Raw genomic sequence first — 26,109 nt, 5'->3', positions numbered from 1 at the left:
CATTTTTCTTAGATCCCTGCCCCAAATAACAGAAGTGGTTTCTGACCTGCAGTACTTACCAGGAGCTGTGTCATTTGAAGCAGGCTCTATTTTTCTAGTTCAGTACTCTTCCTGAAAATACATAGAGATCTATGAAGAATGAGTGTTAAACTTAATACATATATGTTTTTCCACTTGACATTTGTTAATGTTCAGTAGAGTTTCTGAAGCATTACTCAAGAAGGAGGTCTTCTATCCAGTTTCAGGGGAACATTGCAGAAAACAAGTCTGTGGTGAAAACCTGTGTGGCTGTCTACTCTGTAGCTATGGGATTTTTCAGGTTGTGTTGCCTGTGAAAATTCAGTATCAAGATTTACTTATCTGAAGACTCTGTTGGCAGGTTCCTCAGCAATGTTGTAGTGTATAGTCATTTTACTTGGTGTTCAATGCATATTGCAATACAAATGCACACTTGTAGGTAAAATAATTTTGAGATGCACTTCACTGTGGCTGGATTCTCCATGAATGTAACTCTCATCCCTTCCATTCAGAAGTGGCACTGATCGTTAGTTGTGTGACTGTATCAACAGGACTGTATTCCTCTTCCTTCCTTCCTGCTTTGGTTGTTGGGATTGATGTGCAGTTGGACAGGCGAGTGATAAGGCTGGGTGTTTGCAGGCATTGATGGAGAAGAGCTACAGCTCTTCATGGGATTTACTCTGGTGCATTTCATGGTGATTTTTGAGCATAAAGTTCTCGCCAAAATACTGTTCTGTGCAAGCTGGTTGTCATGCGTGTTTGATTATGTTCCAGTGTTGCTCACTTCTATACGTGAGCAGCATCCCTATTGTCTAAGTGTAATTAAGCAACCACAAGGGGAATGTATATGAATGACAGCGAGAAAAGGGGTGTGATAGATGGAGTGGTACCTGTGTGTGAGATTTCGGTGACGTGATGGAAAATCGTGGTGGGTGGGGCGCCCTTTCTGCTGTACTGGCTGTGCTAAGGTTAGAAGTGCCAACGTTCTGAGCCTCTCTGAAATAACGGTATTTCAGTATCTGAAGCCAGGTTCCTTCCATTTAGATGAGGCTTTTTATCCTTTGTGTCATAATGTACCTTTACCAATTTTCTGTCTCCTGCAGTGCTGAAAATTCCATACTTCCCACCCTATTAGCATTAGTTTTTACACTTTCTTCGTAAACAGCTCCTGACCCATTTTCATTTCTATTCTTCTAAAATAAATCTTCTTTTCCTTATATTTTCAGACTAAGCTACCAGCAATATTTATTTTTGAAAACCAGGCCACCTGTGGTGCTTGGGCCCTTTTGGAACTGAATTTTAAACTGTGCAGGTTTAGCAGTGCAGAGCAATTGGTGATAGTTTAAAAATATTTTTATAATAGTTGCTTTTCAGTATCACCTTGTATTCAAACAGCAGCACAGAAAATCATTCTGTTTAGTCTGAAATCAAGTATTTTCACAAATACGTATTTATTCTGTCAGTCTTTGTAGACGTTTTCTTATACATATGTATGTACATAGTTACCTGTTTAATACTCTTCATCAAGGTTCTTGCTTCGTTGCTTCATTGTCGTCCTTATGCTTTGTAGCTGATAGTCAGTGTTACATTTCCAAAGGCTTGTGACCAGACCAGGAGATCTTTCAATAAATAACAGTTATTCAGATTTAAACTTGGGGCTTTTTTCTTTGGTAGAAAAGGCAGCTATTAATGCAGACTCTGGCTTTAATTACTCTTGTTTGTTTATTTTAATTGTATTTCCAAAGTTATTTACCCAGTGAAATTGAAACCAGCTATTTATTTCATGTCTGATATCTTGTGAAAATCTGTATGAAAATCCGTAGCCTCCTGGGTATAAATGGTTTAACAGTTTCAAAGAAGTAAGTTTAACAAAGTCTGACTGTTCTGAAGCATGACATGCCTGCACTTCAGTTGTGATGTTCCATGTTGATGTAGTTAAGAATTGCTAGAATAAAATCAGATTCAGTTATCTTACATTTTAGTGTTACCTCTTGAACAATTGTTAAATTAAGGTGCTGCAATTATCTAAATAGAATTCTTATGGTGAAAATAACAAAGTTCCTATAATCTCAGATAAGAAAAAAAAATACCTGTTTCAGTTGCCTATGAAAAAACCTACTACTACTTTTTTTAAAAAAGAAGAGGTGGTTATGTGGCTTTTTTATGAGGGGTTTTTGGGTTTTTTTGGTTGGTTGGGTTTTTGGTGTGTGTTTTGGCTTGTTCCCTCTTCTAAACACCCCCACCCCCCCAATCCAAACAAAACCACCCCAACCAAAAAAAACCTAAAAGTACCCCAAACCAACCAAACACTAACAAAAACAAAATGGAAAAAAAATCAACAATGTAGGCTTTAGAACAATGAAATTCCATACAAAATTTGTCATTATATCCAGTCTTCAGATGATGAAACATTTTCAGGGACAGAATAAAGAAAATTATCTTTGTTAATAATTTGGAATTTGTTTTAATTTTCTATCCTAATGGTGTGTCTGTACATACATATATGTAAGTATATATTACTTGTATTAAAAAGAAGCAGCAGGGAGTGGTTTGCATCCTGAAGGTGATCTCAGAATTAACGTGGAGTCACTCTCCAATAAATCCAGTCAACAAATTTTTCATTAAACTGCAATTGGTTATGGACACTGTCAGTTGAAAACAACTAAGCTTCCTGTATTTTGATTTGAGAAGCCTACACTATTGAGTTTACGTCTGTCTGACGGAAGACACTTATAAATAATGACTTAGAGTTCTAGTAGATGTTCTATATTCTGTGGTGGCAAGTTGGTTTCCCCCTACACACACTAAAATGCCAGTTTTCTCCATTTATCATTGATTTGCATATATTCTATTTTGTATTCTCATCTGCAATTCTGTGCTTTTTATGAAACAATATCCCTTATTTTTCAATTGTAATTGGCTTCAGGAGGAATAACTTTTAAGTTACTAGTATCTCCTATTCTCCATCTGACGATGGCGTTTGCTTTGGTGATACTAATTCTCCACAGTAGCTTCCTAAATTGTTTTTTTTTTTATTATTATTATTTTACTGTTTGTTTCTTATGATCACAGTGTGCTTCTTTCACTCTAGTCTCTAGAACACTTTTGTGCTATTTACCTTTCAATTAATTTTTGGGTTAATTTTCAGTTGTAAACTGAGCGACCTTGATTTTACTTTTCCTATTTGCTACTTCTCCTCTCTTCCACTTCCAGATTATATGGTAGTTGTAACAAATACTTGTTTCAAATGATGGCGATATAGAGAAGTCCTAGACTACAGTAGTGGCTTTTAAAGAGAATGAATCTTAACTGTTACAAAGCTATGAATGTGCACACCTGCTTTTCTTCTTTATATATATCTTCAACTGTTTTTCTTTTGTCCTGTTACATGAAGGAGTAATCATGGCAAGTCAAATGCGTCAAAATTGATGATACAATCCTTGAGAAATGTTCTTAAATATTATTATCAAATTGGAGTATCTTCATAATGTTCCAATATACCACTGAAATATTACAAAACTAAAAGCCTCAAAGAGCCCAGGTCTTGTTTTCCTTCTTGAGGACTAAGTCTCTTGGGACATGAACATGTTTGTACCCAGCATGCTGTATATCTAACATTTACTGAGGCATCTGTATAATATAATCCATATTTGAAATAACAGGAGAGTAAACTTATGCTGAGAGACAAATTTCATAATACATTTCATTTCATGAGCTTCACAAAACCAGTATATAAACATGCTTTAAATGTTGTGAGAATTGATACTGAGAAAGTAAGGGAAGATGAGTGTTGTGCCATCCATAAATAACATGAGAGCCTTCAGTGGAAGATCTGCTGAATAAATATAGGTTACTTTCAATCAAATATTAATAGTGTGCTCTTCTCTGCAGAAGTAGGAGATGATCTTTTATGTCATCTGCAGTCAAGGAGGTCGTATTTATCCTGGAATCACCGAATAGTTTGGGTTGGAAGGGACCTTAGAGACCTCCTAGTTCCAACCCCCTGCCATGGGCAGGGACAGCTTCCACTTGCCACAAGAGGTCCATGTACTTCTTGTGTTGAAGGCTCTAGAGCTGGACACAGTACTCCAGGCAGGGTCTCAGGAGGGCAGAGTGGAGGGGCAGAATCCCCTCCTTTGACCTGCTGGCCACACTGCTTTTGATGCAGCCCAGGGCATGGTTGGCTTTCTGGGCTGAAGGTGCACATTGCTGGGTCGCGCTGAGCTTCTCATCCAGCAGCAGCCCCAAGTCCTTCTCAGGGCTGCTCTCAATCCATTCTCTGCCCAGCCTGTAGCTGTGCTGGGATTGTGCTGACCCGTGTGCAGGACCTTGTAATTGGCCTTGATAAAAAAATCTTTTGTTTTTTCAAATTGTTCATTTGCCACCTGGTAAAATTTAAAATGTTTTTATTTCGCTCTGCTTTACTGCCCAGCTGTTGCCATGATGACTATTTATATGGCTAGCTTTTTTGGTTTTCTGTGGTTGTCAGTGTCTTTTCTGTTTTAAGTAAAAATTTGTCAACTCACTGCACTCCTGTTTTCATATTGTTACTGTATTAAAGAATTAATAATCGATGTCTAGTCATGTTTGGCCATTTAACACTGCTGCTTTCATCTTAGTTAATCATGCTTGTCGGGAGTAAGAAAAGATGGCATTACATCATCTTTATAAACTATTCAAAAAAGCTGTATTGATTTTTTGGTTTTTTTTTTTTTATAATTGATTAACTGTAATTTGAATTTGTGCTGTAAAATACAAATAATTGCAACCAGTGATAATAGTAAACGTTTTTCCTTCATATTAGTTGAAATAGAAATTGTCCTTCCATCTTCTTTATGAAGTGGAACTGTTATATGTCTCAGTGACTTCCTCTATAATATTTAGAATTCTCGTTTTTATCTATTGGGTTTTGTTTTGTTACAGTTTCCAACTCTGGGGTCTTCATGAAAAGAAATCATGTTAATCATAGTGAAAACTAGCATTTTTTGGTGGGATTATTTTTGTTTGCTTGTGGGGTTTTTAGGGGGGGAAAGGCTCTCAAAACAGAGTGAAAAAACATTCTAGTTGCTCTTCCTTTGGAATAATAAGCAGTGAATGTACAGGGATTTGGTAGTGCATTTTAAAGGTTATAATGGAATTATTTTTTCCTTTTGTGAACACACAGGAATGTTTTGCTAGCTTTTTCCGAGTTGAAAATTACACTAAGCCTTTTTCTTCTTCTCTGTATCGCATTTAAATGTGTCCTAAGAGCTGGTGGTTGAATTTGTGAAATCAGATTGCTCTCAGTCATGAACTATGATGTCATAATAGGGGCTTGTAACTGTCATGTCAGAGGTGTTGATGATGATGTATTGCTTCAGTTTGTTTTTAATCAAGCAGGTGGCAAAGAGTGTGAATGGGGTTTTTTTTGTGTATCTCATAAGCCAGCTGCTTTTCCTGCGGCCGTTACTGCGTTTGCTTCCTGCTTCTGCTTCTGCTCTGCTTGCCTCACTGGGAAGCAGCGTAGGTGATGATTTTGCCAAGTTCCTAAATTCTTCAGATTTCCCTTTTATCTTTGTGCAGCCTTGAACAAAGGGAAGAAAGTGTGTGACAAAGTATAGCAATCATCCTTTTCATTTCAGATTCTTTCTTTTCCTCGTTAATTTGTCAATACCAGCAATTCTCAAGGCTGGCTCCGTTGAGTGCCCTTACAAATCCAAACGATGTGGAGAAATAACAATACTTAAAATCCAGAGGGGTTTTGAACTTCCTTAGAATTCTGAGTGTCTCAGGATGATTTAAATTGCTTGCACAAGTGGTGCCATCGATGGCCTTTGCCATTACAGAGCCACTGAAATGAGATCGTTTGATTATTCCTTCAAAGAAACCGCAGACAGCTACGTGTAGTTGTGACCTCTCTCTTCAAAACACTTCGCATCTGACCATCTGACTAAGAGACAACTTCTTATCTATGCAGAAAAAAGCTTGTCCCTTTCTAAAGAGATATTTATGGAGGATTTTGGTGGGAACAAAAGTTTTTCACTACCAAAACCAAGGCTGAAAAAATCGGTTTATCTAGATTAATCTGGTCTAGCTCCGAGGAAGAACGAGAGCCGTGTACTGACCGCTCTGCTCGTTCATCAGAGGTTGGCTTTGGTGTTCCCACAGAGGAAGAAATCCTTGCTCTTACTTTCTGTTTCATTTTGTTAGAATGTTCTAGAACAATTTTAAAAATTCATATGAAGCAACGTTCACAATTTGTTTGTGTAAATGTAAGGTTTTTCCCTGATAATGTTGCAGTAAGTTAGAGATCAGCTGAGAGAGTACTAAATGGTGCAGTTGAACTGCTCTTATGGTAACAGCTAACTGTTAAGAGTTAATTAGACTTAACTGTAAGTTAACTGCTACTTAAAGGGAAAGTTCTGGTTTGCAGCTCTGATGTCCCATGCCTTGCCTTGTGCTGGTGCAAGATGCCTTACTGATATCCTCAAAGTGTATTCCAAAGCAAAGTAAAAACCTGCCTTGTTGAGGATTGATTTGAGTTGTGTGAAAGGCTTGGGCACAGCTTTTTGTATCCCAACTATATATAGTGCTTCAGGTACTTATGATAATTCTTTTAATGAGAATTTACTTAAAAAGGGGCTGGGGAAATGTTAAGGGTCCCTGGGTGCTTAGCTGTTTAAGTTCATGTGATTTATTTCCTTGATCATGTGTATAGAAAAATCCTGTTGATACTTGTTCATAAAGTCAAGTCCCCTTTAAATACCTGTACCCACCTAATTCAGGAAATAAACTACCTTAAAACTTCATCTCCAACAGTTTTTGTAAGCTACCTTTTATGGTGGCAGTTTTTATATGCTCTGAACAGTGACTAAATCATAGAATACAGAAACATTAATTTAAGAAAATGTCACAGTGTGAATATTCTCTTCAGCAGCAGCAGCGGGTATCGCATATCATAAATGAATGGAAAGCCTTGCCTGCAGATTAATCTGTGACAGTAACGTTAGGGGCACCAGCAAGAATTGTGTTATGATTTGTACAAATTGAGAGATGAGAGCGAAATGTTGGGAGAAGAAAGTAAGGCAAAAACCCTAAGATTCTGTATTAAAACACTGGCACATGAGAATGTGATCATCATCTGATGATCCTGAACGTTGACAGTCGCTTCATGCACACCTAGGAATTTTAAGAAACTCATTTTGGACTAGCATGCTTTGCTTCTGATTCCAAGGATCATACTCTTCAGACCAAGAGTATGATCCTTTCTTAAGAGGTATTCATAGCAGTGGGAATAAAATTAAAGGAGCAGTAGCTTTGATTAACTGCAACAGTATTCCAGTTACAGAATTACAAACAGTTTGGATTATAAGGGACCTTAGTGACCATCTACACCAAGTTGCCCAAAGCCCTGCATTTCTCTGCAGAAGTAAACGAGATCATCTTTTTTAAGTCATCTGCAGTCCAGGAGGTTATATTTATCATAATCACAGAACAGTTTGGTTTGGAAAGGACCTGAAAGCCCATCCAGTTGCAACCCTGGACAGCCTCCATTAGACCAGGTTACCCAAAGCCCCATCCAACCTGGCCTTGAACACTACTAGGGACAGGGCTTCCACAGCCTCTCTGGGCAGCCTGTGCCAGTGTCTCACCATCCTCACAGGGAAGAATTTCTTCCTAATGTGTAAAATACATCTACCCCCTTTTAGTTTAAACCAATTAGCTGTTGTCCTGTGTATTCCATGCCCTTGTAAACAGCCTCCAGGTTTCCTGTATGCCCCCCTTCAGGTACTTTGAAGGCTGCTGGAAGATCAGTCTGGAGCCTTCTTCAGGCTGAACAAGCCCAACTCTCTCAGCCTTTCTTCACAGGAGAGGTGCTCTGGTCATCCTCATGGCCCTGCTCTGCACTGTAATTGTGCTTGGGATTTTTCTGACCCATGTTCAGGGCTGTGCACTTGGCTGTGCTGAACTTAATGAGGTTCACACAGGGCCATGTCTCAAACGTGTCAAGGTCCCACTAGATGTCATCTCTTGCCTCTAGCACGTCAGTAGCACCACACAGCTTGGTGTCCTTGGCAAACTTGCTGAGAATGCACTTGGTCACGCTGACCATGTTGCCAACAAAGACGTTAAACTGCTGGTCCCAGTACCAACCCCTGAGGAACACCACTTGTGTCCACTTGTATATCGAGCAGCTCTTGAGTCCAACCAACCAGCCAGGTTCTTGCAGTACAATTCGCCGAGGCAAAGCTTGCCACACGAGTGAAAAATGCCACCACAGCTCTTTGATGTCGAGGAAAATACGCATCTCAATTTAATATTTTTGGAATATGGCCAGATAGCTACAGTTTGAAATAGGTAATTTAAATGGTTTTAGTAAATCATTTGAATACGACACACAAAACTAATAAATTTGTGATAGATGTTACACTTTATGTTGCAGTTCTGTGGGAGCATAGCTTTGTTTTTATCCATCAGAGCTTTGTTTCTGAAAACATGAAATAAGGCAATTCCAGTCTCAGAAGTTAGGTGAAAGCATTTGTAATACACCTCAAGCTTGGCATACTGAGACCCACTCACCTGGTCACACAGATGGTGTTATGCTCATTTGAGTACAGCAAGGCCCGTTGTGCTGGTTTTGACTAGGATACAGTTAATTTTCTTTATAGTAGCTAGTAGGGGCTGGTTTGTATTTGTGCTGAAAATGGGGTTGGGGTAACACAGAGCCAAGGCCGTTTTTTGCTTCTCACCCCACCAGCGAGCAGGCTGGGGGTACATAAGAAATTGCGGGGGGCGGGCGGGAAACAACAGCCAGGGTAGCTGACCCCAAATGACCAAAAGGCTATTTCCTACCGTATGATGGCATGCTCAGCATATAACTGAGGAAGCTACTTGAAAGGTGGGGTTGCTGCTCAGAAACAGACTGGGCATCAGGGGTCTTTTTTCCTTTCTGCCCAGGTGCTGAGCAGTTGTATTTGTGCATCACTTGTTTTTATATACACACGCACACACTATACTCAATATGGATAATCATGTTGTTATTTTTCTTTGTTTTCCAATTAAACTGTCTTTATCTCAACCTATGAGTGAGTGTTTTTGTGGGTTTTTTCCATTTTCCTTCCCATCCTACCTGAGGGGGTGGGGGCAGTGAGTTGAGTGGCTGTGTGGTGCTTAGTTATCAGCTGGGGTTAAACAATAACACCTGTCTTACTAGGGCTCACCATTTAAAAATACATTTAAAACCAGCATAGCACATTAAAAATGGCAAATGTACAAATTAAATCAGTAATTTGGATTTTCCATGGGTGTATCAACTGTTTCTTAACATTTCATTGTTGGCATTTCTTATTTCAGTGATTAACACAAGCGTGCAAGAAGTAAATCGTAAATGTGGGCAAGACTATTGATTTAGTATTCAGGCTTAAATATTACAGGATAGATGGATTTTTATTTTTTTCCACATTTGAAATGACAGTGTTAGTAAAATGACAACGAAGCTCATGATTTCAGATTAAGTATTAAGGGTTTTGATTACCACAATATATTAAAATCAAACAGTTCATAATTGCAACCAAATTTGAAACATAGTCAAACCATGAGTTGGTGAAGTCATGGGTTAACCAGCCAGAACTTGAATCTGTTTGTCAAGCTGGTGACAACTATGAAGTCTTCTGCTGGTGCAGAGGACCTTCATTTTAAATTTATTCATTTTAATGACTAATGTGTTCAAAATCAAGAAACTTGAAGTTCAAAAAATTAGGAAACCTGCTTCATTTATTCATTTCCAAAGTGTAAATAGGGCCTTGAGGTAACTGTACTAGGTAGTAGATCATGACCACTGTGGTGTATATTAAGTATCAATTCAGTTTGTTAAAAACGTGTTTGCAGCGCAGAATGTGCGTCGATTGTGTGTGACACTTAAAAACTTGTAGGGCAACTTTTTCTCAGACTAAAATTCTCATCTGATTCAATTCATGTTTCTAATTTTAGCTTTACTTAGTCTGTGTAGTACTTAAAAGGTAGGAAAGTGCATTTTATGACATGTTAGAGGTATGTGGAAAGAATCAGATCTTGGGGAAATAATGCTAAGGTATATAAATTGCTCGAGCGTGTTGAGGTGGTGCATCTGTCAGTTTAGCAAAAGCCAGAATGAAATGTGACTCCTTTAGAAAAAAAACAGAGAATGAGAATAAAGTCAGAGTGGTTTCTGTCTTACAGATTGAAAAGAAGGAATCAATCCTTTTTCATCTCATTGATTTTTAAATTAAAAATCATCGTGTATGATAGAGGTTTATGTTTGGGAAAGCAAATGTTTCTGGAGCCCACAAATAAACTAGAGAAAACTTCTATTGTTTATCTGCTGTCAATTTGCATTTGAATTGGTAAACTTTCAAATCTTCAATATCTTAAATATTACATCTCTTCTTTGAAAAATAATGCAAACTATGTTACTGAAAGTGTTTGTTGACTTCCTGCCTTGCAGGCTAACGAGAAACTTTGTTATTTCTCACAACATGTACAGAAGTTATATTATTTGCTTTGGTTAAATACAGAATTTTGAAAACCTTGTATTTCTTTTTCTCAGGCTGTTCGCTGCTATGAATCGCTAATTTTGAAAGCTGAAGGAAAGGTCGAGTCTGATTTCTTTTGTCAGTTAGGTCACTTCAACCTCTTATTGGAAGATTATCCAAAAGGTAAGGTTTTTTAGTACTTCTGATAAATGTCACTGGGGGGTTGTCATATGATGTGGGTAACACAGTAAATTGAAAAACATGTGCATAACTCACCTTTTTCTTGGTTTGTACTCTGTTTCAAAGCCCATAACAGCATGAGACTGATGTCTTTACAAAAACAGTTGTATTCCAATTTCTCATCACTCCCCTTCCCCCTCCCCCTTATCTTTTGTAATTGGAAAAAAAAACCCACAAAAACAAAACATTACTGTTTCAGGTATGAAAACAAAGTTTCTTTAGTTTATTCAGTAGTTCCACACTACCTGCTTCCTGTTTCTGGTTCATTATTGCATGACTGTAAGGGCAGTTGCACCCATGCCTCTGAAGGTTTCCTGGGAGGCGGTGGGAGACATAGTGCACAGGATGGGACCCTGTCTTAGTGCTTTCATTTGCATCCACAGTCTTGACAGGTAAGGCTAGGCTGAAAGTGTTCATTCAGAAGCAACAATCCTCACTTCATGTGTGCAGCGTTCCATTTTAAGTACTGACTGCAAGAATGGACAGAGGGGATTGGGAGAGGGTTGGGAGTGGTTTATTTAGAGTCACAGAATGGTATAATGCCTTAGGTTGGAAGGGACCTTTAAAGGTCATCTAGTCAAACCCCCTGCAGTAAGCTAGGACACTTAACTGTCAAATTGCTCAAAGCTTCATCAAGCCTGACCTTAAATGTCTCCAGGGATGGTGCCTCCACCACCTTTCTGGGCAGCCTGTTCCAGTGTCTTACCACCCTCACAGTGAAGAACTTCTTCCTAATGTCTAATCTAAACCTACCCTGCTCTAGTTTAAAACCATTGCCCCTTGTCTGGTCACTCCATGCTCTTACAAACAGTCCTTCCCCAGATTACCTGTTGTAGGCCCCTTTAGGTACTGGAAGGCTGCTAGATGATCTCCCTGGAGCCTTCTCTTCTCCAGGCTGAAGAAGCCCAACTCTCTCAGCCTGTTTTCATAGGTGAGGTGCTCCAGCCCTCTCATCATTGTCATGGCCCTTCTCTGGACTTGCTCCAGCAGGTCTCTGTCCTTGTTTTGAGGGCTCCAGAGCTGGACACATTATTACAGGTGGGGTCTCAGCAGGGTAGAGGGGCAGAATCCCCTCCTGTTAGTCACACTTATTTTGGCGCAACCCAGGATGCAGTTGGGTTTCTGGGCTGCAGGTACACATTGTTGGCTCATGTCCAGCTTTTTGTCGTACCTGAACCCTCAAGTCCTTTTCTGCAGGGCAGCTCTCAATCAAGTCATCATCCATCCTGTATTGGTAATGAGGATTGTCCCAACCCATGTGCAGGAACTTGCACTTGTCCTTGTTGAAGTTGATGAAGTTTTCATGACCCCTTCTCTCTAAGCTGTCCAGTTCTCTATGGATGATACCCTGTCCTCTGGCATGTCAACCACACCACTTAGCTTGGTGTCATCTGCAACCTTGCTGAGGGTACACTGGATCCCTCTGTGTCATTGTGTCATGGATGAAGACACCCTAAACGACACTGATCCCAGTATGGATTTAGGTCTCTGCTTCATCAGTTTTTGAAACCACTTAAATACTTTCTGCCATCGTTGCAGCTAGGAAGCCCAGAGTCTTACGTACACTTGTGCTCTGTTGCTTGTGGGCCCATAGAGTGCTTGTTTTTGTTATGCTGTGGATTCCCAAAGAATCTGCTGTGCTGCTGACTGAGGCATAGGGTTAAATACTCATCTTGTCCTGTTTCCACTTCATGCCACAGTGGGTGTCAGGCCCTCTGCAAACAACTTACACTGCTGTTTCTGATTAGCCTAATGCAACTTGGTATTATGGGAGTGCAGCAGGGCTTACTGGATGAATGGTATTTAGCAAAGACAGTGCAGGATTGTGGGCTGAACTGTACTAACTCTGCTGTTGAGTTGGGAGCCGTTAGGAGTGATGGGACTAGCATTGCTACAGATCAGAAATGATGTTTACTGATGGGGAGTCTGCTTTGTGCTTCACATACAGTTTTAAGAACAAGTACAAAAAATATGAATGATACTTGAAAATACCAATTTTCCAGAACTGTAAACAAGTATGAGCAGAATGTGGGAATAAATATTTGGTTATTAAAAACCTGAATTAAAATACTTCGTGTTTTCTTAGATCTCTGTTTAAAGTTGCATCGTAATCATGAAAAGAAATCTCAAGACATGAATAAAACTTCGTCAGTAATGAAGTTTATTTTTTAAAAAAGAGTTGCACCTGTATTTTCAAAGAAATGGGGTAGTATTGAAAGTAATACTGGTGGAATTTTAATTAATGGAAAAGGGAAGTTAAAGGATTTTTATTGAGGGACACATGTTCACTGCAGTTGTTGAACTCCAGTACGGAAGACTATAAAAGTCCTGTCAATCACACAAAAAGTCCTAAGTGTTCTGTAATTAATTTACCACTGTTACTTGAAAGAAGTAGAATCTGTTGTATTATATGTTACAAGTAAAAATAAATTCTATTCCATTTTATAAATTCTGTTACTTTAATGATCATACATTCTAACAGCGGTTAAAGTTAAATTTTAAACACTTGGGAACTGAAAAGTAAAGGAATCCAGAAATGTTTTGATCTCACTAGTGTATATTTTATCCAGTCTTTAAGTCCTGAAGTTCCGTAAGTGTAAGATGCAGAAGCAGGATGATCTTCAGAACTGTAAAGCTGTGCAGTCTGAAGTTAGTCTTGGACAAGTTGTAGAGAAGTTGATGTATTTCATAAACTGAATGTAATTAATGAAATATCACATGATAGTAGTATGACTAATGCTGAAGAACTTGTCTTTCCCTTGGAATCCTATTATTTACTGAATTAAATAGTTTAATAATTGTGTACACTTTTGTATATAATGTAGAAATTTGTCTTTCTATTAAAGGCCAATGTACTAGTGTTCCCTGTTCAGAAGCATTGGCAATACAGTTTGTGTGAAGTAGAACAAAGCTGTTAGTTGATCGCACAAGTCTGATCAGTGATCAAGGTGAAGCAGTTCTTGGCTGATACAGATCTGTTATGTTTTAGGTGTTCAGTTTCTTCTGTTTTGATCCATCTCCTTTTTTCACAATTACATTGACAAAGGTGGATCATTCACTTGGATGTACTTGTTGTACATTAGTATTTTCGTGGAGCTAATACTTTCTTATCAGTGTAGTAAAAAAGATTGTGGGTTCTTTGCTTACAAGAATTAGGACTCTCACCCCATAGGAGATGGACCTTGAGAAAGATTCTTGGCAGGTTAGTGCACACCGTTATTGGAACTAACCAGACAAATACTTCCCTTGCTGCATATATGAAGGGAATGTGAGTTAGGGGCAGGATACCTTTGAGTGTGGAGTAAGTTCATGGCTGATGCCTTCTGGAACTTCTAAACACATCTAGCATCTGTATTTATATTTTTAAGTGAAATCTGTAATTTCTCTTGAAGTGCCTTGTTTTCTGTCACAGGTAGCCACTGAAGTCCAGATTTAATTTGCTCCCCCTTCCACCCCCCATCAAAAAGAAGCATTTGTAATCTCACAGCTACCGTTGGAGACAACACAAATTAATGTTTGAGGTTTGTTCCCCTCTGCATTATGTCTGAGGTCAGCCTGGAGTATCATGGTGTTTTTTCCTAGCCTGTAAAATCCAGAGCTGGTCTGCAGCTTGCAGTTTTCCCAGATGCAGTACGTTTGAGTTGCTGCTGTTAGCTAAAGGGCTTTCGCTGCAGCCATGAAATTGAGTTGTCTCATTAATTGCACTCTGCTTCTCTTGAGAGGAGGTCCTAGGCAAGGTATCAACCTTTTTTGCAGAATTTTGGATACTGTGAGCCACTGACGTGTGTTCACATGATTACAACCAAGGCAGATTGGTTCAGCTTAGCAAGCATGTTCAAGGTGGTTTCTTTGCCCAGCTTTCATCATCTTGATCATTACTGGTCAGTTTGGCTTCAGGATTTCTCAAAATGAGGATGTTCACTCCTTCCAGTCAGAGCTATTAAGTTTCCCCAGTAGCATTTGCTTAACTTTAATCTGATGTCTTCCTCTTTTTTTTTTTTTCTTTCTTTTTTTCTGTCTTTCTTTAAATGAAGCAGCTATTCCCCAGCTGTTTGATTGTTTCAGAGGTTTCCAAACCCATTGTTCCCTGGGTGTGTCTTTAGTGGCACCCCCCATCTGCTTGTTGCTGCTCTCTGCTTTGTGCTGGCACAGCTGAACGTGCAGCTGTGATGGGAACTGGTCCAACTGAAAAATAACCTAGCAGAAAAAAGTGATGTAATTGCCCCAGAATGTGAAACCTCAGCCTCAGGTTTTGCCAGAGGAGGCTGATGAGTTGTCATGTAGGCTTTTGGACAGTGGCAACCCTGTGAATCCAGCTAGGACTCCATGGTGTATATACTTATGAACTTTGCTGTTGCATTCCATGGGAGGGATGGGATTTTTCCAAAATTATTGTGCCCCTAGTCTTTAAGGAAACTGATGTTGCATCGATATGTTGGAGGCTTTCTATTACTTTGTGTTCCATGACTCTGGTTTCCATAAGGAGTACAGAGTGTAGACAGTGATTTTTAAGGTTTGGGTTTTACTTGATGGTTGTTTAATGAGCTCATGGACTCTGACATCATCTGTGTGTTTTCTTAAGGGATCTGTATATCTGTTTTGTAGGAGGGTCACATATATTGGCTGTGTTCCAGCCTGTGACTGGCTCGGAGGAGAGTTAGCAGTTGCACAAGTGGAGACATACATACTTTTATCATTTGTCTCCCTTGAATTGCTGTTCTCTAAGGAAAATTCCTGGAAGTAAAAGTAGATAATGCAGTTAATGAATGATTTGGGAAAAAACATGCAATTATTCACATTGCATTTACTAGAGGACAATAGATATTGCACTAAAGTAATTCTTGTTGCTGTACTCAAGTGGTGATCACATTTTTTCTGTACTATGTCAGAACAGTTTTTGTGGTAATTATTTTGTTTGTAGATTGTGACTGCATTGTCAAAGGCTCTAATATAAGACTATTCTAACTAATCTGGAAGACAAATCCGCATTCGTTAGTCTAGGGGCATTTTTTTTAGCAATCGTTAAGCCAACATTTAAAACAAAACTGAGAAAGAAAATGCGGAATGAATACGGAGGGGCTCATTTATTAAAATACAGCCTCAGCCCAAAATTTAAACCCTTTTTGATTGTTCTTGTGTAAAGTAGTTTTGTTGTGAGAACAACTCCCAAATTCATCGCTATTTGTGTGTTCCTTTGCACTTACAATTCCAGTTCTGTAGATAATTTCTCCATAGTGGTTAATGACTTCGTCCTCTAGGACTTTAAAGGAAACTGTTGGCGTTAGGAAGCATTTCGATGTGCTGTGTCCTGAGGTACAGAGTAGTAGGAGCCGCCTTAGGAAATGCAGGCGAGAACTTCCCAACTCAGATAGGATTGGGCTTGTTGTAGCAGGGTACTGTTGGGCTGTGCTTCCAGTAAGTGTGATCTGTTGGGGTTATTTTTGTAAAATTTTTAAATTTTTGGTTTAAGATTTGTTGTTGTTGTTGTTTGGTAATAACAGGGAAAAAATGGGTTCCTGCTATTTGGAGCTCTTTATCTCCAGGATGCTGCTGTTAAATGTAGTGTGGTTCAGGCGGTTCAAACCGTTGTGTGAAATTCCTAGAGAAATAACTAAGCATATTACCTTAAGCTTAGAACATGAAAATGTTGTTTAGAATAATAGGGGAGGGGTGCTGGGGTTAGTAGTAGAAAATTGTTATTATAGACTGTGGGTTTTGACTTGTCTGAAAATGTTCGTTTTGGGCAGTGTACTAAATAACCGGTGGTTAAAAGTCATTTTGCAGAATGTGCTCACTGAAGGATATTTGAGGTTCGTGTAATTCTGTTGTGTTCCTTCACTGATACTCTAAGTATTTTAAGACCTTTCACAGAGTCCATCATCTAAAGGATTTCTGGAACAGGAAAATCCTTGTGAAAATTGTGTACATCTTACATTTTTAGTACTACTTAGTTCTCTGTGCAACTCCTTAGTTGGACATGATCCTGTTACAGTGGGCTTCTCGCCACGTGCTGCTGCATTGTATTTCCAGATGAGGATGTGTAGTTGTTAACAAAAGTACTTAGAGGACTATTGGGTGATTTATCTTTCTTAATTGTTTGATTGTGTTGCCTTTGTGTGTCTTCCTCTAACACAATGAAGGTAGACATGCTTCAGGCTCCTTTGATTCTCTCTGATACTTTCAACATAGATCTCTGGAGGAAGTGAAAGGGCAACCTCTTTCCTGATGGTGGAACAAAACACCTGAGCTGCATTTTGCTGCTCCAGCTTCCACTGCATTTTTTTGGTCATTACAGAATCATAGAATCATTTTGGTTGGAAAAGACCTTTAAGATCAAGGTTAACCATTAACCTAACACTGCCAAGTCCACCAATAACCCAGGTCCCTAAATGCCACATCTACACATCTTTTAAATGCCTCCAGGGTTGGTGACTCAACCATTTCCCTGGGCAGCCTTTTCCAGTGATTGACAACCCTTATGTTGGAGAATTTTTTCCTAATGTCCAATCTAAAACTCCCCTGACACAACTTGAGGCCATTTCCTCTTGTCCTGTCACTTGTTATTCAGGAGAAGAGACCGACAGCCATCTGCATACAACCTCCTTTCAGGTAGCTGTAGAGAGCCATAAGGTCTCCCCTCAGCCTCCTTTTCTCCAGGCTGAACAACCCCAGTTCCCTCAGCTGCTCCTCATGAGACTTGTGCTCTGGACCCTTCACCAGCTTTGATGCTTTTCTTTGGCTATGCCTCAGCACCTCAATGATGTTCTTACAGTGAGAGGCCCAGAACTGAACACAGGACTTGAGGTGCAGCCTCATAAGTGCCAAGTTGTTGTGGTTTAACCTGAGAGGCAGCTGAAACAACCCCAAAATGGCTGTTTGCTTGTTCCCTGTGCAGTGTGATGGAGAAGAGAACTGGGGGGAAGGGAAGGAAAACTCGTGGGTTGAAATAACGACACTTTGATAGGACAGAAAAGGAAGATAATAAACAAAATGAGTGATGCACAGCACACTTGCTCTTCACCCACAAACCACCAGTGCCCAGCTGGTTCCCAAGCTGTGGTCTAAATCATCAGCCAGCTTCCCCTGAGTTACATGGAGAGCATGACCTCATGGTATAGAATATCCCTTAGCCAGTTTGGGTCAGCTGTCCTGGCCCTGTTCCTTCCCAGCTTCTTGTGCACTCTCAGCCTTCTCACTGGTGGGGCAGTATGAGAAGCTGAAAGGTCCTTGACTTGGTGTAAACATTGCCTAGCAGCAACCAAAATACCAGTGTGCTATCAATATTATTCTTATCCTAAATCCAAAGTTATACCAGCTGCTAGGAAGAAAATTAACTTAATCCCAGCTGAAAACAGGACACTGGCACAGCCTTTTCTGCTGGACAGCTTTCCAGCCACTGCACCAGGCCTGCAGCATTGCTTGGGTTGTGGCCCAAGTGCAGGGCCCAGCACTTGTCATTGTTGAACCGCATACGGTTGGCCTCGGCCCATCGATGCAGCCTGTCCAGATCCCTCTGTAGAGCAGTTGTACTCTCGAGCACGTCAACACTCCTGCACAACTTGGTGTTGACTGCAGACTTACTGAAGTTGCACCCGATTCCCTCAGCCAGATCATTGATAAAGGTGCTAGAGAACTGGCCCAAGCACTGAGCCCTGGGTAGCACCATTTGTGACCGGACACCAACTGGGTGCAGCTCCATTCACCTCAGCTCTTTGAGCCCGGCTGTCCAGCCAGTTTCTTCACCCAGAGAAGAGTCAATTCCATGGACTCAAACTTGGAATTTCCTCACCTTTTGATGTCTTTAATTTTATGGCCCAGCAGTGTTTATCTTGCTAGGTTAAAACACTATTATGGATCAAACCTGCACTATGTAATAAGTTGTTTCCATATCCTGCCTATGTCTCCTAGGTTTTTAATGAAGATTTTTTTTTTTTTTTCTGGAATGCTTTGTCAGATTTAAAGCCACACATACCCTTTCCTTGCTTCCCTCATGCAGTTCTTCAACTAGTTTTCTATCTGACTAATTTTAATATAATAAAAGGACTAAGAAATGTTAGTGCCCTTTTAAAAATTAGCATTTAAAAAAATTCTCTTTAAGAAAGTATTGATTTTCACAGAATAATATGGAGCTTCGTGTTGTTTTAAAGTTTTTTTTTCAGGGGTATGCTATAAAGTTGATGCTTGCTCTTAGCTTTTTAAAGTTCAGCAAGCCAAAAATCTGTTAGTCACGTTTAGCCTTGCAAGGTGCCACTAGATGGTGTCAGTATCTAGTTCACCTTTTCTTACTCAAGCACTAAATAAAGCATGGTTGCAAGTTCATATCACTTTTAAAGTCCTCTTAAATTTTCAGGTGTTATAAAGTGGGTTTGTTAGAGCAGATCATTAAAGCCATCCTTCTGTGATTGTGTAATTTGTGATTAGATGTGCTAGAAATGACAGGGGCATTTCATTCAGTCTAGACGTTCTGCTCCCTGTTTTCACCTTGTTTAGGTTACATATTTGGAGTTTGGATGTAAAGCGAGATTATCTGTGTATTACTGAAACTATTTTGTGTTCTATGAAGTTTTACCATTTTCTTTTGAAAATAATAAAAAAAAACAAACCACATACATGTTAATGTATAAAATCTCTTTTGTGATCTATGTGAAATCAAGGAAACTTAAACAGGACTGAATAAGAAACAAGTATTCATCCTTGTCTTGATTCTGAGATGTTCCTTGACTCTTGTCGTAGTAAGAAGGGAAGGCAAGCTTTTAGGGAACAAACACTGATGGCCAGCAGTGTTTAAGTAACTGTAGGTATTGTGAAGAGGATAGTTCTGCGTGGCTGTAAAAACGTGTAAGAGGACACCAGTAGACTTTGACTGTATGAACTCATGGAGGGTCAGCTCTGCAGGAGGTGACAGAGGCTTGAAGACCTATTCCAAAACAAGTCTGACCTGAAGGTTTCTTACTGTCCAGTAGTACTAATTCTTTAGGTGGAAAGATGATGTTTTTTCTTTTCAGAGCTATTTAAAGTAAAAATTCTTTTATTCTTACCAAGCAGAATAGCTGATGATTTGATATGAAAAGGTTTATAGACCATCCCACACCCCCTATTCTGGGTGGGATGGTAAAAGCTCTGTCTGCCACTCAGTATCTTGTTGGGTCTTCAAGAGCGTGATCATAAGGACAACTAGTTAGGCAAGTGGGGTTTGGGAGAGAGATGCTAATAGGATGAGTGTAAACAAGTACATTAATGAAATACTGGGCAGAAGGGTGGAGATAGTTAACTATGAGCATGGCTTTTTAGGAATTCTTGAGTTACTTGTCCAGTACTGGTTTAGATACTTAAACATGGTCTCTCAGCTTTGTGCTTTTAACAATTTTCTTTGGTTGACTAGATCATCTTATGAATATAGTTGAGATTGAAGCAAGAAACACTGTCCTGCTGTTGTTAGTCAGTCTTGTTCTTTCTGAGTATGGACATGCATTTTCTAGATGTGCAGTGAGTGTTTTGCCTGCAGAAAAAAAAAATCCTATGTATTCAGCCTTCAACAATTCCCTAAGCTTAAGAATTTCAGTGGCAAACTTTCAGATTGGTAAAGTAAGTTCCTACTCAGAAAAACTGTCTGCAGAATTTTGTTGGGCCTTAAAGTGGTTTCAGAGCACTCACTGCATTATGTTTAAAAAAGGACATTTTAACTGAAACAGGGTAGCTCACTTGTATCTGTCTAAATGAGAACCGACCCCAAGTTGAAGGAAGAGCAGTTGTTCATAGAAATATTTTTTTCTTTACAAAAAAAATTGTGTCACTGTGGACTGAGCAGTCTTGGATGACAAGTGCAGGTGGAAAAGACATTGCAGCCTTTAAGTGCTGGGTAGGTGTTTTTTTTTGTTTGGCTGGTTTTGGGTTTGTCTTTTTAATACTAATGTGAAGCATGACACAAGTGACTTTATTTTCAGTTTTTATTAAAACAGAGAATATCATCCTATTACTAGAATTATTTTGCTGATGAAGCATAGCCTATATGTTAGATAAGGCCTTGTGAAAATTTTTGTTGCTCAGCAGATTCACTTGCTTTTTTTTTTCTTCTTAATCTATTAAAGTTTGTAATTTGTAACCTTAATGTAAGGGAGGAGTTGTTTGTGGTTCCATAATAGGGTCTTTAGATAAGATACTCTTATTTCTACACTGTAAAACTTCGGATAAATAATCTGCGCACCCGTGACTCACTCAGGGAGTAGAACATATGGTAGAATTCAAATTTATGGTTCACGATCTACTGCTAGTAAGTTGGTTTAGTTTTTGAAAATCCTGTTTCCTGTGCCTGCCCAATCTTCCTCCTTGCATGACACAAGGCTTTATCACAGAATCATAGAATCATAGAATGGTCTGGGTTGGAAGGGGCCCCAAGGATCATAGAGCTCCAACCCCCCTGCCACAGGCAGGGACACCAACCTCCAGGCCTGGATCTACACAAGGTTGACCAGGGCCTCATCCAACCTGGCCTTGAACACCTCCAGGGACAGGGCATCCACCACCTCTCTGGGCAGCCTGTTCCAGCAACTTACCACTCTCTCTGTGAAAAGCTTCCCCTTAATATCTAATCTAAACCTTCCTTCCTTTAGCTTTAGTCCATTCCCCCTTGTCCTGCCATTGTCTGTCCTTTAAAAAAGTTGATTCCCTTCCTGTTTGTATGTTCCCTTCAGGTACTGGAAGGCTGCAATGAGGTCCCCCCACAGCCTTCTCTTCTCTAGGCTGAGCTAGCACAGCTCCTCCAGCCTCTCCTCATAGGGGAGGTGCTCCAGCCCTCTAATCATCTTTGTGGCCTCCTCTGAACCCTCTCCAATAGTTATACATCTTTCTTGTACTGGGGGCCCCAGACCTGGACACAGGACTCCAGATGGGGCCTCACGAGGGCAGAGTAGAGAGGGACAGTCACCTCCCTGTCCCTGCTGGCCACCCCTTTTCTGATGGAGCCCAGGATACCACTGGCCTTCTGAGCTGCAAGAGCACACTTGGGTCTAGGTTGAGTGAACACCTTTAGGTGCCTTCTCTGTTTTTGCAGTGCTGCTCTGTTCCGCTGATTCTTTTTGCCTGGGGAACAGGGCAGCGCATGCTCTGACCAGCTAGTTATGAGCAAGAAGATGGGATTGACCTCTACACCTTTTCGTTACACTTGTGTACGGAGTGATTTAGTTATGGAATAGCAGTAACATGCTTCCCTCCCGCCCACACACACACTTCCCCCTTTTTATTTCCTTTTCAGGTTTTCTGTGGCTTCCCTATTATTGCAGTTTTAAAAAACTGTTGATGCTTATAATAATTTAACTAGGAGTACCTTAACTGCTCTAGGCAAACAAACATTTTGGCTTTAAGGGATAGGCTCACATGGGTAATCCTCAATTTTTTTTTTAATTTTTTTTTTGAAGAGCTACACTGAAAAAGTTTTCCCTTCTATTTGCCCTGTATATATTAATAGCACTTATTAGACTTTTGAAATAATATTTTTTCCATATCCTCTGTATAACTGACTTCAACAATTACTTTTTAAAAAAAAGATTAGATTTCAAGAAATTCTAAGTTTCCTAAATCTTCTGTAATATGGTGCTGAAGTATTTGTAGTGTGTTTTAACCTTTAAAATTGGGGTAAGTAGTGCTTGAGTGGAAAAAAAATCCTTTTATTTAAATGTAGTGCAGTTTAAAATGGTTTCATAGTGTGCACGCTTGTTTTCCTTCTTGGGAAAGGAATTTCATTCCCATGTTAAAAAGCTGATTATGCATTTCCATCAAAGTCATTAGTAGTACTTTGGAGAAGATGAATCTAGGAGTATTTGGGGTAGGAGACTATTTTGTGTTGCTGTGAATATACTTCATAAACATAATTACAGAATGTGACTGAAATATGGTTGGTCTTAATGTTCTTAAACTTTGACATACCCTTCAGTTTGTACCATTATTTTTGGGAGGGGTGTTCAGAGGTGGAGAGTTGTGTTCTACATTGTGAAAGATTCAGCCTGCTGACTAGATTTTAAAGCTGAGTTCCATGTAGACATTTGCACGTATTGGATGTTGGTAGTGAGTGTTCTCCTTATTTTATTCTATTTTATTATTTTTATTTTAATTTTATTTATTTTTCCTTGTCTGGGCATTTAAATGAATCACAATTTAGAGCACCAAAATTAGAAGCTAGCTTCACAAAGCAGTTGCAGTGGTGAGGAGCACCTTATGTGTATGATACAGCATGTATCAGTGAGGTGTTTAAAAAGACACAGCAGTTAATGTCCATAGGGCAGATGAGTGTGAAGCTGTATTCTTCAGTAGCCAAAGCTCTGCGTGTCTTGTCATTATGTGTGTCTTGTTCTTATTTCACTTGGGGACTTTTGTTAAGTTATGGATATGAATATGCAAGACAGGCATTGAAGGGTGATAACATTTAGGGGTGTTGTTTATCCATGGTACTTGCAGGAAAAGAACCTACATACAAAGTACAAACTCTTCTTGCTGTCTTAATCTGTTTGAGGTTTGTTCAGTGTTTGTAACTTCTCAAAGCAGAGGTTGTCTTCACTTGTTTGGAAAATGTGTACTGCGTAGAAATTGTTCTTGAATCTTAGAAAGAAGATACTTGGAAAAAATCAACCTTGGTGTTACTGCAGTAATCTGTGTTTAAAATTCTCCATTTTTTGATGGTGCCTAGTCCAGTGTTCTTATAAGAACATAAGGCCTGTTTGCATTTTAGTCTGACATGGCCTGTTAGCTGGAAGGCAAGATTAATCAACCAGAATTTGTAGCGGGGAAGAGGGATGCAGGAATGGTGATGGGAGAAATTTTTGCTAAGTAGAGCTGACGGTGTAGTGATCAGAGTTGATCTCAGTGCTGTTTTCCAGGTTAGTCTTGGTCTTAGATATTGAATAAGATGTAAGCTTTTTTCCGCTTGCTTTTTGTTTCTCTAGTTACTGAATGAAAGGGCATGTGAAATTGATTTCTCTTTGTATGTCCCTCCGCACCAGTTCTTTAGAAATTACAGGACATCAGGGAGCATAGTAAATGAGCTACATGATTAAATTTTTAAATCTTACAACAGCTTTGTCCAGGATGAAAATCCCAAAATTTCAAATTATTTCTGTTGTTATAGGTTTTCTTTAAAATATTGCTTGATTTACATTTGTAAGATTAATAATAAATACACTTTTGGGTTGACATTTCATAAAACAAAATTATAATCTTAAGGAATGAATTACCCACAACAGTGTACTTACTGTGGCAGTGTTACTTTTATTAAATCATTTATCATTTTAATGTTGTGTATTCTGACTCTTAAGGTTTTCTATCTCTTTCTTTGAAGAAAATGCGACAAAACAAATTCAACATTCATTTTTCTTTCTTACAGCATTATCTGCATACCAGAGGTACTACAGTTTACAATCTGACTACTGGAAGGTCTGTATATGCCTTTTTTATTTTTTTTTTTAAATTTATTATTCTAAATGACTGAATTTCTAAAATACTTTAATTTCTAAAATAGTTTAATTTAAATACAAGTGTGGAGTATCTACCAGCTATTACTTTTTGGCATATTAATCGAGTCTTAATGGAAATGTTCACCTATATGTATAGTTTGTTATAAATCTAAGAGGAAATAAATCTTTGCACCATTTTGTTGGAATGGCAGATCAATTAACTTGACACATTTTAGGGGGTTTTGTTATTATTATTATCAGTAAGCAGGTATTTGGATATGTATGTTGAGACAATCACAACCACTTGAAAGCTGCTGTGCAGGCTTTGGATTTGTGCTAGTGAAAATGTACCCAGGTTGCTTTGTTCTTCTGTAGGTCCCAGCTTGGTTCGTTCCTTGCAGTATTGCAGCTGACATTCCTGTGTAAGACAGGGAAAACTCCTGTTAGCATGGCAGCCTTGTCCACGTAGAGGTATCAGGGCTTTAAATGAATAAAATTAAAACGTTTCTCGTAATGATACTGCCAAAACCAGTTCGCATTGCTGGATTGTCATGTGAAACAACCTGAGGTTTACGGTTGAGACAGAGGTGTGGGAAAGCACCTAACACTTTTTGTCTGGGCTTCAGCAGCTGTTTTCCTTAAAAGTGTGGATAAGTAGGGGGGGCTTGCTCTGGGCAGACATCAGTGCCATGTGTATACCAGCATTAGAGAAACGATGTTTTCTGGGTTCTCTGTGCTGTGTAGGGACTGTGAGCATGTTCTGAAACACCCTGCGACGACAGCTCCCGTTAGGTGGGTGGAAAGGGGGGAAAGCCAGGGTAGTTCACAGGTGGAAGAGTGAAATGAGAAAACATCTCCTGCCATGTGGAAGGAGAGGCCCAATCGGAGGGTCCTAGGAGAATCGTTCCAATTGTGTTATAGAGCCTCTGCTCCAGTAGAAGTTGTAGGAGTGCCATTTTTGCACCAAGCCATTTTGGAGTTGAAGCAGGGTTTTTTTTCAGAAAAAGGCTTTTTCTGTTGTTTGTCCTCTTCCCAAGTTAAGCTGTTCAGACTAGATTGTGATGAATTATTTTCTCTTTTGTTCTAACAACTCATTATTAGAAGAGGTGATAGATGATTAGCAAATTATTTTCCTTGTGTTTTCAGAGAGTTCAGGTGAAGTGTAAGTGATTATATGAATTTTCAGAGGCGTAGGTTTTCTGTGTGGCTCAGATTATCTGCAATTAAGATAAAGGCAGACTCTCATTGTTTTGCAGTCCCATTTCAAGAGCATGGATGGCAGTAAAGTGTGTGATCTGTGCTTGACTTGTTGAAAGCAATTCCTGTTTGCATTCACTGTACCGATATTCCAACATACCCATATGACGGTGTGCATCTCAAGAGCTCTACCATGCAGAGATGATTTCAAACAATTCCAGATGCAAGCACAAGAGCGTTGTGTGGACCTGACAAAACAACATTTTGACTTCTAGAAAGAGAAAAAACACAAAAATCCAATAATTTTTCTTAAGGTTGACGTCACGTAGGAGGGCTTAATCTCATTATGAATTAATTATAAATGTGTAGTCCAAAGTTTCCATATAATAACCGTGGAGATTTTATTATTATTATTTTTTAAGTGCATGAAAAGAACCTGAAAGGGGCTAAAAAAATTGTCAGGAGTTGAGTTTGTTGTTGTTGGGTGTTTGTTAGGGGGTTTTTTGTTTGTTTTGTTTTGGGGTTGGGTTTTTTGTGTGTTTTTGGTTTTTTTTTTTGGTCTTCTGAAAATGGGAAAAAGTCACAGTTGACTCATATTTCATCTTATTAATGGAAGATAAAGCAAGTCTGGAGTTGGGAGTGGGAAAGCTGTGCAGGTTGGCTCTAGAGAAAGGGTCTCCCCCCACTAAAAGTGAGAGAATTTCTTCTTGTCCATAATGCCT

The 26,109-nt window shown here is 39.3% G+C and overlaps 1 protein-coding gene across 9 annotated transcripts in view; it reads left to right on the top strand.

Annotated features, from left to right (window-relative positions):
- The window catches only part of KDM6A (lysine demethylase 6A), a gene marked incomplete at both ends in the record, with an annotated part of 156,608 nt that overhangs the window by 24,096 nt on the left and 106,403 nt on the right, over positions 1–26,109 (top strand). For all 9 annotated transcript variants that reach the window (XM_084276108.1, XM_084276106.1, XM_084276103.1 and 6 more), the window contains 2 exons: positions 10,583–10,691; positions 24,121–24,170. In XM_084276108.1, coding sequence (XP_084132234.1) covers positions 10,583–10,691; positions 24,121–24,170 — 159 coding nt within the window. The remainder of the gene's footprint in view (positions 1–10,582; positions 10,692–24,120; positions 24,171–26,109) is intronic.

This window comes from Gallinula chloropus (genome assembly GCF_964237585.1).
Source record: "Gallinula chloropus genome assembly, chromosome: 1".
Classification (NCBI taxonomy): domain Eukaryota; kingdom Metazoa; phylum Chordata; class Aves; order Gruiformes; family Rallidae; genus Gallinula; species Gallinula chloropus.
Note: the sequence above shows the minus strand (reverse complement) of the source record. Positions and strands in the feature narration are given on the sequence as shown.